The following is a 15,988-nucleotide window of genomic DNA, read 5'->3' as shown; positions in this document are numbered from 1 at the left end:
GACTTCTCCTTCTTCTGGGAAAAGGCTTGATGTCCCAAACATGTCTCGTCTGGGAAGGCTGATGAGCCGATTGATATTCATGAGCTGCCTGGAGTTCTATTGAAGGAACGACAAAAACGTTTGACTTGTTGTCCAAGGAAGTGGGATGCACATTCCCAAAAAGGATTAGTTTTTGTGTACACACACAAAAACAACGTAAACAAAAACAAGTGTCTAACGCTACACTATTAGTTATTCAAAGTGTTGCATGATTTAAATAATGGCCAAATTCCTTTCAATAGAGTCAATATGCGTTACCCACATGTTGACAGGGACTCTGAGGAGCAGTGGCAGCACCGTGGTCTCATCATTCAGAACCAGCAGAAGAGGCTCCAGGAGCTCCATGATGGCCAGAGAGGTCTGAAACACCACACACACACCTGGACACACGGACACGCGGACACACGGACACAAAAAGGGATTTACATGCTGCTTTCCCACAAGATGGATGCTATAGCCCAAAGCCCACAGACCATGAACATCACTCCTTATATGTCAACCGACCAGAAGAAGAAATAGAACCATATTGTTTGAACAGAGCTCAAATGTAGCGGGTTGTATTTTTTCTCCTTGCTTCGCAATACATTTTGGACGTGTACATTCTGAACAATTATAGCCGTCTAGACACAGCCATGTGCTTTGGGCATCACATTACATTAAACACAAGGCTATAGGCTCTGTATTGAGACGTGTTGGTCTACCGTTGAGCATGATGAGGTCCCATACAGCAAGCACAGAGTCCCAGCAGGGCAGAGAGGTAAAGAGGGTCAGCAGCCAGGGCATGATGAAGTGCACCGAGGACACACCCATGGACTCCTGGATCACAGAGTAGAACAATGTCAGAGAGACATTGTTCGGTTGCATGGGCTTTGGTTTATTTGCCCATCCCAATTATTATACATTCAACTAGGAATCATTTAGCAGGAGCGACTTGTGAACAATCACTAAATTCAAACAATGTGTTTGTCATCGTTATTAGTAGAAGTCAATGCATCGAAACAACAAAATGGAGATTAAGCCAATCCATTGCTTTGAAAGATATGTCCCTTTTGCATTAATCATAATTCCTCCGCAATATTTAATATAATAGCTTCATTAAAATTAAAATGCAATACCATAATATAGCCAGCAACCATAGGTTCTACAAATGTCTCTACATAGGTTTTGCCTATTCGAGTGTGGGTGTATATGAGTTGGGAAAAGGCAGATTGCTGTCTTGTTGTGAGGCCCTACCCCGTTCAACACATTCAAGCAGCACAAATGATGGGAGATGAGTGAGTAGAGAGGAGTGTGTGAATAGAGTGAGTGTGTGGTGTACACGCCCACGTGCATGTGCGTGTGTGACTATGTGTGTGTGTGTGTGTTTTCCAGTGGAACCAAACTGAAGACACAATTGTTGGGTGGCTGGGTAGAAAGGTAGGGGTTGTTTCTATGCGAGTAATAGAGTAGATGACATCAGAAACGGGGCCCATCTGATGATGGATGCCACAGAGGCCCCTAGGGTGGATGAACTTCTCGTCACTTGGTTATAACTGGGTCAGAAGAGCACTCAAAGGCCTGTGAAGTCCCCCTTACATAGAGCTACCCGAAATTCCTCATTATTAATTACTTTCACACCAGGATACACAGATTAAAAGTTGGAGTGACTGCTTTGTTGACTGGTCTATTAAAAGGATGCCATCCCTAAATTGTTTGACTTAATGCCCATCCCAGATAAACCCTATAACAAACGCACAGTGGATATCTTTAGCTTATGAATACATACATTTGAACAATTAACAAAGCTGGTCCTACATGTAAGCCACCTGGAATACTACTTACCAAGTGCTGTGAGAGCTGTGGCTTCCTATGCTTCAGGAAATAATGAATCACCTTCACTTGATGCTGGACCCTTATTGGACAAAATACAAGATGGTCGGTATTAGTCTTGGGCAGCAGCCAATCACATTTTATAGTACCATATCCAATACACAAATTACCTTAATTGCATGCAAAACAACAAATAACCAGTGGCTATTTATAATGTTGACTTTTGAGCTCATCGTGCGTTCTACCATCAGGCACGTCTAATTCTGTCTGCTGTTGTTTTGGCAATGGCGCTTAAGGCCAGCCTTACTCGGTGAGGTTGAGGTCAAACAGCTGGGCCAGGTATTTGGGCTTATCCAGCAGAACCACCAGGGCCCAGAAGGCTTCTTCCTCTCCCAACTGCATCAGCAGCACTGCAGCTAGGTAGGACATCCCTGGAGGGGAAATACAACACACACGCAGATGCTCAGTGACACATTTTGTACAACGTCAACAATGGAAGGTGTGGAAGTATGGTTACAGCAAACCCCCCCCCACCCAGATTTATATTGGAAGAAAATAGTGAATTTGGTTCACTGAACTCAGTGCAATGGCTCATGATAATCCCCATTGTTTCTGATTCGATTATAGCCCTCTGCTGGCCTCAAGTGGTCAAAGTTTATACTGCAGTTTAACAAGAGCTGTGATTTACTGAGATTTAATGAGATTTACGCAAATTACGCATACAAACTTCTGTGTATAAATACCCACTCATAGATTAAATAAAATATGGATAAACCAATCTGCCTTTCCACCTTGGCTGTATCCGATCTTTGGGTTGTACTTGGCATAGGCGATGAGGACCCTGAAGAGTTTGGCCTGACCCTCGATGGCCTCAGGACTGTCCCCCATCAGGGAGCGGTGGGACGGGAACGAACGCTCTGGGGAATCATCACAGCTTCAGATACTATTGAATATGCTGTGACTCATAGTGTAGGATTGAAATTGGACATATTGCTACTTTTTGTTGTTTGCGCATCTGCCTCGAGTCGTACCCCTCCTTGCATCCTTGAAACCATGCAAACACAAACATATTGACAACAAGCGCAGACAGACAGACAGACAGACAGACAGACAGACAGACAGACAGACAGACAGACCATGTAACAGCATCCCTCTACTCACGCAGGTCAAGAGCGATCTGTCGAAATAGCGTGACGTCATCCCTGGAGTAACCTGGGTCCAGGCCACTGGAAAGCGGCTGATCGGTTGATCCGAGGTCATTCTGGGTGTCGCTCAGCGTGGCTATAGCAGAGAGGATACCATACTCACTGACCCCCAGATCCACCAGGGGACCCCGCACCTCTGACAAGCAGCTCTGTCGGAAGGATGTTTTATTGTTGTGATGCGTAAAAGATTTGGTTGGTGTCTCACAAAATAAATGTATATAATTTACAGATTTTTCGAATTGAAATCACACTGAATATATTAAGATACTGACACTGTTGAAGATACATTTGAAGTAGAATGCAGTTGATATTCATAACACACACTCTTGATATAAGTAAGCAACAAACAATATACAACAAAATGTATATTTGTCCATTGTGCTAAACGCAAAAATGTTTTTTTGACGAAAAAGTACCTGGTAGTTAAAGTCACTGGTTTCTCTCTGGCTGTCAATGCCGAGCAGACACTTCCACACCCGACCTCGTAAACTAGGAGGAATACCCATCCTGATATAGCGTTCTATCTGGAACACATGCACAGGAACAGCTTATTTAAAACACAACAGACAGATATTTAAAATAAACTCTAAAATAAATTACATCACACAATGATGTAATTTAAAGGATGCAAGTTCACTTGACATTTACTTACCTTTTGGGTCAAGTAAAAAGGTTAAATGACTAAGTGAGTCTTTTAATAGTCAGCCCCTCACCTGACTTCTGCAGATGAAGCTGCCGCACTTCCAGTAGCTAAGGAGCTCACACAGTTCCTTGACCCTGGCTGGGCTCATCTGGGGGTATCTGAGAAAAGACCACGCCAAATTGAAATCCCAAACAAAACCAACCATATTGTAACAGAACGTCCTAGTTTCCTGAAAAGCAGCACCCCAAGAATGAAGACAATCAAACATTATACAATATATGCAGACACAACACACTGATTGTATGCAAATAATTTACCCCTGAAGTATTTTTTTCCCACAACTAGTAACGTTAGTCAATGAATATATTAGAGAGCAGAGCAGATGACGAAACGAAATATTTAATCCTCAGAAATTATACATAGACTATAAATAAAGTGGATGCAATGTTTTAGTTTGGTCAATTTTAAGAGACGGTTTATTTTCCATTTCCCAGTGACTTCGGCCAGCGAATGAAGACTGATGGCCTTTTATGTATTTGTTTGAAACTGTTAGTCTATTAACGATAGCTGCAATTGAAAGGAAATCACTAAACCACTGCTGTTAGCCACTAAACCAATTATGAAGTATGAAGAGAAAGTTATAAAAACAGAGCAGAATGGACCCTAATCCCGCACCTGTAATCGTGACATCGATGATAGAGCTTTTGGTCCTTTCTTTTAGTTAGGGCAAAACCGAATTCGTCAAAACTTCGATTATCACTTCGTTGTTTCGTAATAGAGCTTCTCCTGCTGCCGTTAGTGCTGCTTCTCCTCCTCATTGTAGAGTTAAATCGGCCACTTTCAAGTATGAATGTATGGACAATTGCTAAACGGATAAACGCTTGGTCGCTACTTTTGTGTCCACGCGAGCTACTGCTGTCAACATTCAAACATGCCGCGCCTCCTTCCTGACGTCATAGTCAACCGAAAATGGGCGGGATTGACCGACACATCTGTCACCGCTAGGGATGTGACCGCAGGGATTGGTCACCAGCATGAATGAGAGAATCAGCTATGGCTAGGTCAGCGTTTATAATGATTATTACGAATGTTTCGCGGATGGTCAAATGTTATTCTCATAAATTCAAAACAAAAAACACATAACCTATCAAAATTAAATAGACATGAAAGATATAAAATGACATCCGAAAGCGACAAAGAACTTTATTGAGGTGTAGGTAACAAAATATGCCAGCAGAGTGGAGAATAAGTACGCTTATTGGTGTCTTCTACATAGACATAGTTCAAGGCAATTCTTGAATTTCTCCGAGTGCAATAACATGTTGTTCTTAATCAATGTTAGAAGTAGTAATACACAGAATGGTCATGTGTAGCACACATATCGGAGATTATTCGGTGCCAAACGAGACTTGGTCCTCCTTCCTCTGTGTTTCGACCTTGTATATGGTCTGGTAGCCGTCATCCCAGGCATACAGCTGCTTATCTTGAGGGTGGTAGTAGAGACTGGTGTGGCTGGTGTAGCGCTTGGGGAAGAACAGCACAGGACTCTCCTCACTGCAACACACACGATTGACTCAACATCTCAATGTGTGGCTTCTTGAAGGATATTTATTCATTTATTATCACATTCATATTGAAACAATGATGTTTATTTAGAAACATTATGTACCGCATAGAGTGTGTATAGCTATGACAGATGTGCTGCAATATATGGATAAAAATGTATGTGTTTGTTTACATGGTATCCCTAATCCTACACCCCCTAAACCTAGAAGGATCCGTGTGTGTGTGTGTGTGTGTGTGTGTGTGTGTGTGTGTGTGTCTCTGTCTGTCTGTGTCTCTCTGTGTGTGTGTGTGTGTGTGTGTGTGTGTGTGTGTGTGTGTGTGTGTGTGTGTGTGTGTGTGTGTGTGTGTGTGTGTGTGTGCGTGTGTGTGTGTGTGTGTGTGTCTGTACGTGTGCAACTTGTCATGTGAATCTGCCAGGGTAAAAATAAATCCAAATTCAGGACTTTGAAACCACATAGAAATACTACCCTAATGGAAGTTAAATATCAACAGTTTTCATCCTATTGTTAACATTTTCACCAAAGAAAACACAACTTTTGGGAGGCCAGAATGGCCTCTTATCCAATAGCCCAAGCATCCCAAGCATTGTTTCAATCTGTGTACAGCACATCTGCATGGACTCTGAAACAGGATGGACAAATCTGTGGAAAATAACTCCAGACATATTGTTCCTCAAACCATTCTCATCTCAAAGTGTGATCCTCTATGATAGTCAATCATTTGTTGGTGTTTTATTCATAGCTGCAAAAGTTTTGATGATGAAAAGATGGAGGTAGAGTTGTTTTGCTGTTATCCATTTTTAGCTTCTGTCCAAACGCTTTGTGAATAAATACAATAAAAATAGAAATGGATTCAGACGAAACAGAGCTGGATCACCACTGGAACCCACCTGTGGATGGTGTCGTGGATGTCGTACAGGCACTGGACGCTGGAGCGCCCGCCATACCGCGTGTTGTACACCACATAGAGGGTCCCGCAGATCAGGAAGGCCCCCTCAGCCCCCCGGCTCCGGCACAACGTGTCCCAGGTGTGCTCCAGCGCCAGGCTGTCTGAGCTCAGACACACAGGAGCAGAAGGAAAGGGTCATGAGGTCACCCATTCATCCTCTCTCTCTCTCTCTCTCTCTCTCTCTCTCTCTCTCTCTCTCTCTCTCTCTCTCTCTCTCTCTCTCTCTCTCTCTCTCTCTCTCTCTCTCTCTCTCTCTCTCTCTCTCTCTCTCTCTCTCTCTCTCTCTCTCTCTCTCTCTCTCTCTCTCTCTCTCTCTCTCTCTCTCTCTCGTTATTATAAATCTCTAGCTTGCTCTAACTATTGCTCTAACTCCCTCCACCTCTTTCTCTCTCGCTCTCACTTTCTCATCCCTCTCGTTTATACATTCGCTCTCTATCTGTCTGTTTCTCAGTCATTTTCTCTCACATAGTTACACACGCACAGACACACATACACATGTACACGCACACACAAAAACACACACAGACACACAAACAGTCCTCTACACTTCTGGCTGTAACAGAGTGTGTACCTGGGTCCAGCTTAGTAATGACCAGGTTCCCAGCGTACTCTGGGTCTGCGTGGATGATCCAGAGGCCAGCTCATCCACGGCCATGTCCAGGTAGGTGTTGGGGTTCAGACTGTAGGCCGGTAGACGGCCGGCCCCTGGTAGCAGCATAGTGTCTGCATGCGTGCCATTGGGCAAGCGCACCTGGTCAGACGTGGAAACACCAACACACATTACAAATGAAGGGGGGTTACCGTGGGGGGCATTCATGGGGTTTAGGCTTATATGTCACTCACCTTCACTATCTGATTTGGGGTGTCTGCCTTGTGGTAGTAGAGGAATCCTTTGTATACCACATGACCGGTCCCCTGCCAATGGGAGGGCAGCTTCACCACCTTAGGGCTGGTGCTGCCCTCGGTGAAGCTCTTCACCGACGCGTACTCCAGGACGGTGTCGTTTCTCAGACCGCTGAGGAAGTACACCTGGGAGAACCCATTCGGGTTCAGACCCGCCATGTCAAACGGGTTGAACCAAACATATCTCTAAGTATTGTATTGTATTTTGTACGTCCTGGCACTTAAAAATAGTAATTAGCATTGTGTAGCATCTTATCCTAGCTATCTTTGTTGTATAATTGGTTAACCGAGCGATTGAGCTAGGCACTTGTTTCTATGATCATCTTTATTGTACCGACAGCGATATATTGTTGTTGACTCTTTCTTCTGACAAATGTACTTATTTTAAGTTGTTGAATAAAAGTGTCACAATCTTTTATTAAATTAAGCTATGATTGCAATGACCCCACATCCTTGATATGTAATCAAGCAAATAGAGTAATTTCCTTAGTGAGCGTAACTTGAAATTGAAACAGTACATAATAAATATAAAGTGTAAAAAAAAAACATTCTCGCAATCTACAATATAATTTTAAAGGAGTGACCTTGGAGGAACCTGGGGTAGGGTCCTTGAACCAGGATCCATGGGTGTCTCCCACCTTCTTCACAATCTTCAGGGACTTGACTGCACTCAAGGCAGTGTTGCAATCTGGGGCCGCAGACAAAAGCAATAGAGGATATCCGTTCCTATTTGAAGTGTAATGAACCATGACTGCAGAAAAACAAGTGAACCAGCGCATTTTTTTACTGATGTGATCACCAGTTAACAGAAAAGATTAAATTAAAGGATCAATTCAGGATTTTTCCATCCACTCCACTTTTCCATCATTTTTGCGAGAGCGGTATTGAGCAGGAGCACTTCAGCCAATGGCACTTTTAATAACAATCTGAATCAGTGCCAAAGAATAAGCACTTTAAGAGTCAGAAATGAATGGCTGCTTTTAGCCCTCAGGGTTACATTGCAGCCAGGCATTGCAGACTGTCACCACTGTAATGGCTGAATTGCCTTCGCTCAACACTGGACCAAATTGTCTGCATTAGCCACTTAGACCCAAAATGAAAGGAAAATAGAGTAAAAAAATCCTGAAGTTATCCTTTCGCACTTGAAGCAGTCAACCACACCATTGTTAATTTGATTGTTGGCCTTGTTGTTATTCCCCTTTCATCTGTCTTTGTACACTGTCTATCTGAACCGACTCCACTGGCTCCACTTAAACACAATGCAAAAATAAACACTCCACAAAAACACACACTCATACACACAAAAACACACACACACACACAACCACTCACACACACAAACACACACACACACACACGTGCATGCAGGCATGCACGGACCCATGCACACACATCCTATACCATTGTTCAGTTTGAGTTTGGCCTTCTTCTTGAGCTGCTGCAGCTCTGCGTCCATCACCTGCTGCTCGAGCAGGGCCTCCTCTATCTCGATGTTCTGCGGAGCGGGGATCTTGTTCTCCAGGTACTCCAGCTCCCCTTCCACACGGTCCACCCGCGATGACATGCTCTCCAACTGGGTCCGCACCTCTGACCTGAAGAAGACGTTCATGTGCGGGATTTCTCTTTCAGTTGATGTGGGTTGAACTGATTGAAATGTTTCATTTTGTCTTATTTATGTTTTTTTGTTTTATGTGATTAGCTTCTCTGTTTTGCATAGTCATTGCCGCATTTCAAAAACACTTATTTCTGTCTCTGGTATATTAGCCAGTCTCTTGCCATGTCCTTCATATACATCGAGCTCTTAAGTGGTGCGTACTTCACAGCAGTGAGAGCGGAAAGTTGACCCCTGAATTCTGAGGTGAGGTCGTAGAACCTCTGGGTCATGGATGCTGCGTTCGCCTCACATTGATTCAGACGTTCCTGAAATGGATGACAAAAACACAAGAAGAGTACCACAGGTACCACAGAGATGTAAGTAAGAAAATAAAAGTTACAATGGCAAGACTAAAGCCACCTAAAACAGATGGCGTGTGTTTAACAAAAATGTAAACAAACTGAGGCAACGCTCAAGTGGGAAGCTTTACACTCAGAGAATAAGCTTTGACCAGTTTGCTCTCTTGTCTTTGCCTCTAGAAGTTAAAAGTAAATTTAGTCACTTCACAGGAATTCTGCGAAAACTGAATGTTACCTGAAGGAGTTGTGTGTAGTAGCCACTAGTGTCACTTACCTCCAAGTGTGTCATCCTCCTCTCAAAGTACTGGACCATGAAGGATTCCTGGGGAGAACTCTGTCCCCTCACCGACTCCGACCAGGTCAGAGCCAGCAGGATGATGGGAACGACCAGGCCGAAGGACATCCTTGATGGCTCTGAAACTACAGCTGTGTGACTGGCTGATATCCCTGGCACTGCAGTGTGTTTCCAAGTTATCCTTCCAGAGTGGAAAAGGTTGTACTCCCTGTGTCCGCAGCTTGTCAAACTCTACGCAGCTCAGAGCAGTCTCTGGTGCAATGCCTACCATTAAAGTTTTGTAATGGTAGGCGTTGCAGAATGTTCTGTGTTTTTCTGTTTTGGATCCAGATCTTAATGAACCTTATCGCCGGTCCCTCCCAATGTCTTCCTCTGCGCTCTCTCTCTCTCTCTCTCTCTCTCTCTCTCTCTCTCTCTCTCTCTCTCTCTCTCTCTCTCTCTCTCTCTCTCTCTCTCTCTCTCTCTCTCTCTCTCTCTCTCTCTCTCTCTCTCTCTCTCTCTCTCTCTCTCTCTCTCTCTGCCATACACACGTGTCATGCAAACTTTACAATGTTGGACGATGTTGTGTCTATTTCGTTCGGAGCACCGAGAATAGGAAATGAAGAGAGTTCACTTGCGACAGAGACAGAGAGTCACTGTTTGAAAAGGAAACGCTTTCCAGTACAGTATTGGCGCGGGTCTTTGATTGTACTGTAATTCTCTCCAGATGTCTCACTGACACGTCCTCAGTTCTCAGGCAACACAGCCGCTATTCAAACACAGTGTTTCAACATCAGGTTTGTTATGGAGAGTTCTGGAGAATCCTCCATGATTTATTGCATATATCATTTTAATCGGAATTAAGTTCATGTTGTTTATCATTCCTTTATCAAACCCCCCACAATGAACCAACAATAAAGAAAACACAGAAACGGATGACTTATAACCAAATAGAATTTACATTTAAATTTGTTTTGTCGACAAAAAAGGTCTAGAATATTATTATAATCATTGAAAGCCCTGGTTTGTGTTCTCATCCAAATACAATGTTCTCAATATTCAGGTTTAATCTGAGCTATTACAAAGTAATGGTAACCGTCTGCCTGGTTTTTGGCAGACACTGAGGAGCTCCTCCGTGGTGTTTGGCACATCTTTTAGCCAGCTGTTTTAATTTTCCCATGGGAATTTATCGAATGACAGATACACTATCCGTTCACAAGCTTCAAAACGTTTGAAGTTCTCTGGCAGAGCCAAGCTTTAAACAGGGCCTTTGTTTATCGGTTACAAAGCAGCAGCTATAACCGGGCCTAGTTTGTTCCTCTTTAAATATTTGAAAGCAATATTTCACCAATTTTGGTCACATTAGAATATCTGCTTTCACACCATTAAATACGTTTGGCTATGAACTCTAAAACTGATTTCTACCACCAGAGGGAAGTATAACATAAGAACAATTAGCCTACTATCTCTCCCACTGTCAAGCACAGTGACGCCCAAATTAGTAATACCAGTGTTATGCCGATTGTAATGGTGAAGTGATTAGCACCTGGTGTAGGCATCAGCAAATAATACTATATAAATGTATTTAGATATATTAATATATATATTTCCTTAAAATTCTACTTGAGTGTGGCTGCTGTGCTGTGTCTATGATATATCTATATTTAATGAATCAACAACTATTTGTTTTAATCTCCTTGTTGCTATTGTTATGTATTGTATGCAGTTAGGAGCCAATATAAAAAAGCATATGCACAAGCATGCCGCACGCGCGTACCACACACACGTGTACTGGTCAGAAACCATACTGAGACTTCCTGTGGTTAACAGTTCTCCTAGTATTTAATATTTCATAAAGGTTACACTGTGCTTTTTCCACATAAGTGTGTATGCATGTGTGTTTCTGCATTTGTGTGTGTGTGTGTGTGTTTCTGCATTTGTGTGTGTGTGTGTGTGTGTGTGTGTGTTTCTGCTTACGTTTGTGTGTGCAAGTGCTTAATGCTTTTGTGTGATCTGTGTTTGTGTGCATATGTGTTTCTGCTTTTGTGTGTGTGTGTGTGTGTGTGTGTGTGTGTGTGTGTGTGTGTGTGTGTGTGTGTGTGTGTGTGTGTGTGTGTGTGTGTGTGTGTGTGTGTGTGTGAGTGAGTGAGTGTGTGTGGAGTTTGCCTGTGTGGATATAGAACATACAATGGCCATGCTTTTGTATAACCTGCATAAAATATGCTTCTGTACCTTGCAGGTGGATGTTTATCAGAGATGAACCACAGGTAGCGTAACATGCCATTAGCAGCCTGCACACACGGCCTGAGGGAAGAGCCCTGAATTCCCAACAGAGAGGGAGATGGTCTGGGTTGTTCATCACTGAGAAAAAGCCTTCCTCAATATTGGAGAGTAATAAATTATGTCTGACAGGCCGGGCCACTGTTCTCCAGCAGTTCTCCTCCGGTGACATATTTTGTTTTGTACAGGTTTCTTTTCAATCAATATCCACCAAGATATAGCCTTTGAAGGAATTTTGTAATTTTTTGTTTCAAATTTTGTTTCAAGTCAACATTCAGTTTCCTTTCCATCACAGCCAAGAATTTAACCTTCCAAGAGTTCCCACTTCCTTTCACCTTCAATATTTGCCGGTAGTTAATTAAAAGCAAAATAGTTCTAAAATCAGGTATTTTGTATAGAGTTGTATTTATTTATTTTTGTATTCTGTCAAGAAGTGTCCAACCACTCTACAACCATGTCACGTATCCATTAGAAATCACTTTGGCTAACGCTAGTTTAAAAATGATCAAAACAGCATTCAGTAAGGTCTGAATTTTGTTCAAAGGAATAAATATAATTGTAAATGTGTTAACGTTGGAGATCAGAACCATAATTAGCCTAATGAGTGACACCTTTGTTTGTCCTACGACGATGTCTCCATGAAAAGTGTTGATTGTTATTTACTACAACCTATTGTTTTGATAATCTGTTTATTGACATCACTAATGTCCTTGTTTGCTCTACAACGGAGAAGGAAAGATCTCTGGAAGCCAGATCATCCCCTGTCTATGTGGCAGCTGGTACGTCTGGGCATCTGGTAGCCTACTTATCTGCATCCAGAAGGGACATGGGCCATCATTGGCTCTCCGTACCCTCATGAAGAAAAGATTTAATTCACCACATGGGCGCATCTCAGAAACATAGCTTGCGGCCCTCATCTACGAAGAATGTCAAGCAACACACATTCAAACTTCTTTCACATCCGTTTGTCTACCTCTTATTTATTTTTTCTTTTACTTAATAATTCAGAAGATATCTTCGTTTAAAGGTGCAGTGTGTAGTATTAAGTGGGATTCAGCGGCAGGATAGTCCTGTGAAAAACAACCATATAGACATCTTGTAAAATAAAGGATAAATACAATTATAAAAGAGCAGTCAAGTTAAATAACCCGGCTGGGAGGGATGCATTTAGGCAAACATTCTCACACATTATATATCTTGATGAACAAATGTGTTCTAAATGGAAGTAAATAATGATAAATAAGAATAAAAGGCGTAATAGGAATGATTTAATGAGTACAATTAAAGGTTAATTTGATAAAAACCCAGAAAAAATAAAAAGGCTAAAGTATCAAAAGACACAAGTAATAAATAAGCAAAGTGGTTGAGGATAAGTGCTGGAATAAATAAGAATCTAAAAAGCATAAATAAAACAAATACAATGAAGCCTTTTATCTCTTAAATACTGTGACGACCCCCTGCACCCCTTAAGGCTCTTTGATGCCACTACAGGGCTACTACTTGGGGAAGGTGATCATAGTCACAGTATTGATCACACCTGGGTTAATGGGCGGGGTATTTAAGCAGGTTGGGTCTCTCTCTCATTAGGCACTCTTTTCGGTTGTTGCAGGTACTAGGTATACTTTCACTTGGGCACGTTGCTTTGTTCTTTGTCTTTAACTCTTTCCCCTCATCCTCACTCTTATTAGTTATAGTCTCATTTCTAAACATACAGACGCATTCACTGCATCCACTCATCCACAACCATATCTCGCACTTAAACATATACCCTAGACACGTTACTCCTTGTTTGTTTGTTTGCTTTGCTAAATAAATTGCATTTTGCTTTAAAACTCAATTCTGTTGTTGTCCCTTTAATTATGTGATGGTGAAGTGTTTCACCGTAACAATACACATACCAATTCAAACTTGAATCGCGAACTAAAGCTGCAACGAGAATAAATTAAGCAATGAGAGGTTGAAATCCTCCAAGGCATGTGACACGTGTGCCTAAGTGCTTTGTACAAATCTGTTGTTTGAGTCCAGTGAGCATGGAGTGTTTTTGGCAGTCGGGAGCATGTGATGGTGTAAGTTATGTTGTTGTTGTGCATGGGGAGGTTCTGCAGACAGGGGCTAGAGGGGGAGGCGTGCTGCTTCAGTGCTGCTTCAGGAGACCTGTAAAGGAGAGGCGTGGTGAGTGAGGGGTGAACAGGATGAGAGGCTGTGGATGGAGAATGGCTGAGGTGAGACACAGCGGGTGGTGAATGGTTAGCGGGAGGGCTGGAGGGCTGGAGGGGCGGTGGAGGGGCATTTGGCTACGGTGAGGGCCTGGGGAGGTGTGGGAATCCCACACAGGCAGGGATCTGAGATGGGGAGGGGGGTGGTGGGGGGTCTCCCGTAGAGGCTCTGGGCAGCGTACCGGACTTGACGGCATGGAGGAACCGCTTTGTATTCCCCCTGCCCCTCAGGATCCTGAATAGGGTCTTGGTTGCCCTCTACATGTTTGCCTCCTCTTTCCGAGTCTGTGAAAATGGATGATTTCTGTTTTAATGTTGCCCGCGAATGTGTGCTTGGGGTGAACAATGGTGTGTGTGTGTGTGTGTGTGTGTGTGTGTGTGTGTGTGTGTGTGTGTGTGTGTGTGTGTGTGTGTGTGTGTGTGTGTGTGTGTGTGTGTGTGTGTGTGTGTGTGGTTTTGAGGGAGACCTTGGTGTATAGGAATATGTCTGGTGCGTTTGTGTGTGGACAGAACACTGTGGTTTATCTAAAGTCGATGCGTTGTGCATGTGGTTTGTATTTAACCTTAATGGTGGGATGGTGTGTATTGAGTAGTGTAACAGAACTAAACTTAGTAATCAGACCCAGAAGATGCCGTCCTTCATTGATAACAAAGTCATTTGGTGCGCAGGCTGATGGGCAATAGCTCCAACAAGTGACTGTCAGGCCTGTCTGATCGGATTTAAGATTGTGAAGATCAGTACATTTGTTGCCAATTTAATATTGTTGGCCAATTGCAGGGGTTCCTGTATGGGTATGTAATGTAATGGGTTGGTTAATTGTCTGTGTGTTTCTAAGAGATATTGTTTGGCGACTGTTTTAGAGCCATTGTCTGCAAGTTCAAGGTGTGGCTAGGGCGAGAGGGCTATTACAATACTGAGTCCCCTGAAATAGGTTTGTGTCATTCTATTTTGGGTGTAGGATAGGGTGTGACTGAACATAATTGTCTATAATTCATTCAATCCTACATCACAGCAACTGTTAAATAGCTATATGAGTGGGAGGTTTGTGTGTGTGTGTGTGTGTGTGTGTGTGTGTGTGTGTGTGTGTGTGTGTGTGTGTGTGTGTGATTGTGTTTCCCTCTCTCTGTGTCTCTTTTAAGCCTCCAATACCTTTTATAGCTTAATAAAAAGGTTTGATTGTTTGAGTTTTGGTTCCAGAGATTGTGTTTAGGTTTAGAGTTTCCTACTTTGGTTAGGTTTTCGGGTTGGACTTTGGGTCCTAGAGTTTGGTTTTAGGGTTAGGGTTCCTAATTGGGTTTTGGTTTTAAGGTTTAGGGCTAGGGCTACCTTTTAGGGTCAGGCTTCAGGGTTTGCTTTTTGGTTCTAGGGTTTGGTTTTAGGATGTGGAAAAACCTCACATGCAATGTGCGATATCAACATCACATTCCCTATAATTGAATCCTCTCAATACATGAGTTCTGGTGGATGTTCTGGTGAGCGGACAGATCATAAGCTCTTCTCATCTAGGCTATATGAGGTTGTGGGTTGAATCCATCTGTCATTTTCACTGGCGTGATTTATATAGGAAAATGTATCCAAAATAAAAGTATATTTTCAGATGATTGACAACGTGATCTGTTGACTTTCGAATATCACTACAGGAATAAGCCGGAAAAGGGTCATCTGAGGCACCCAGAAATACCACCTGGGTGGCGCGTTGGAGGGATTAACTGCCCCAAATATTTTCAATACTTTCTATATTCATTCTAGACAATCTGTTGACAGGCCCTTCAGTCTGAAACAGCTTTACTAATTTTGATTATCCGAATGCTCAGAATGTGCTTTGCTATCACCATGGAAACTGATCTGAAAGAGATGGTCAACTCCAAAATGATATCATTACCTCCTAAGAATGTAAACATTCAGATTTAGTCATCGGGTCATGTGAGATACAGAACAAAAACAACTCACTCAGCTGAATTTATATGTAGGACACATTCAGAAGATGCCGTTTTATATGTGTGTGTGTGTGTGTGTGTGTGTGTGTGTGTGTGTGTGTGTGTGTGTGTGTGTGTGTGTGTGTGTGTGTGTGTGTGTGTGTGTGTGTGTGTGTGTGTGTGTGTGTGTGTGTGTGTGTGTGTGTGTGAAACGATTGGCTTTAAAAGCAAGAAC

General features: G+C 42.7%; 2 protein-coding genes across 3 annotated transcripts in view; both read right to left on the bottom strand.

The window, feature by feature from the left end:
* The window catches only part of si:ch211-266k8.4 (TBC1 domain family member 10A), a 40,720-nt gene extending 36,022 nt beyond the window's left edge, over nucleotides 1-4,698 (bottom strand). The window contains exons 1-9 of one of the 2 annotated variants that reach the window (XM_060060734.1): nucleotides 4,372-4,698; nucleotides 3,767-3,854; nucleotides 3,470-3,577; nucleotides 3,010-3,202; nucleotides 2,640-2,765; nucleotides 2,156-2,279; nucleotides 1,861-1,930; nucleotides 741-855; nucleotides 302-419 (exon numbers count right to left, since the gene is read on the bottom strand). In XM_060060734.1, the coding sequence (XP_059916717.1) occupies nucleotides 302-419; nucleotides 741-855; nucleotides 1,861-1,930; nucleotides 2,156-2,279; nucleotides 2,640-2,765; nucleotides 3,010-3,202; nucleotides 3,470-3,577; nucleotides 3,767-3,854; nucleotides 4,372-4,514 (1,085 nt within the window). In that variant the 5' untranslated portion in view covers nucleotides 4,515-4,698. The remainder of the gene's footprint in view (nucleotides 1-301; nucleotides 420-740; nucleotides 856-1,860; nucleotides 1,931-2,155; nucleotides 2,280-2,639; nucleotides 2,766-3,009; nucleotides 3,203-3,469; nucleotides 3,578-3,766; nucleotides 3,855-4,371) is intronic. The other variant, XM_060060733.1, reaches the window with a different exon arrangement.
* Nucleotides 4,699-4,884: 186 nt separating this feature from the next.
* On the bottom strand, nucleotides 4,885-9,730 carry olfml1 (olfactomedin-like 1). Its single transcript, XM_060060735.1, is given in 9 exon segments — nucleotides 4,885-5,250; nucleotides 6,152-6,311; nucleotides 6,782-6,850; nucleotides 6,853-6,961; nucleotides 7,054-7,239; nucleotides 7,698-7,801; nucleotides 8,515-8,705; nucleotides 8,930-9,033; nucleotides 9,341-9,730. Coding segments are annotated over 9 exon segments (1,218 nt in total). The 5' UTR covers nucleotides 9,470-9,730; the 3' UTR covers nucleotides 4,885-5,084.
* Between the last annotated feature and the right edge of the window lie 6,258 nt (nucleotides 9,731-15,988).

The sequence above is a fragment of the Gadus macrocephalus genome, chromosome 9, assembly GCF_031168955.1.
Source record: "Gadus macrocephalus chromosome 9, ASM3116895v1".
Taxonomy (NCBI): Eukaryota; Metazoa; Chordata; class Actinopteri; order Gadiformes; family Gadidae; genus Gadus; species Gadus macrocephalus.
Note: the sequence above shows the minus strand (reverse complement) of the source record. Positions and strands in the feature narration are given on the sequence as shown.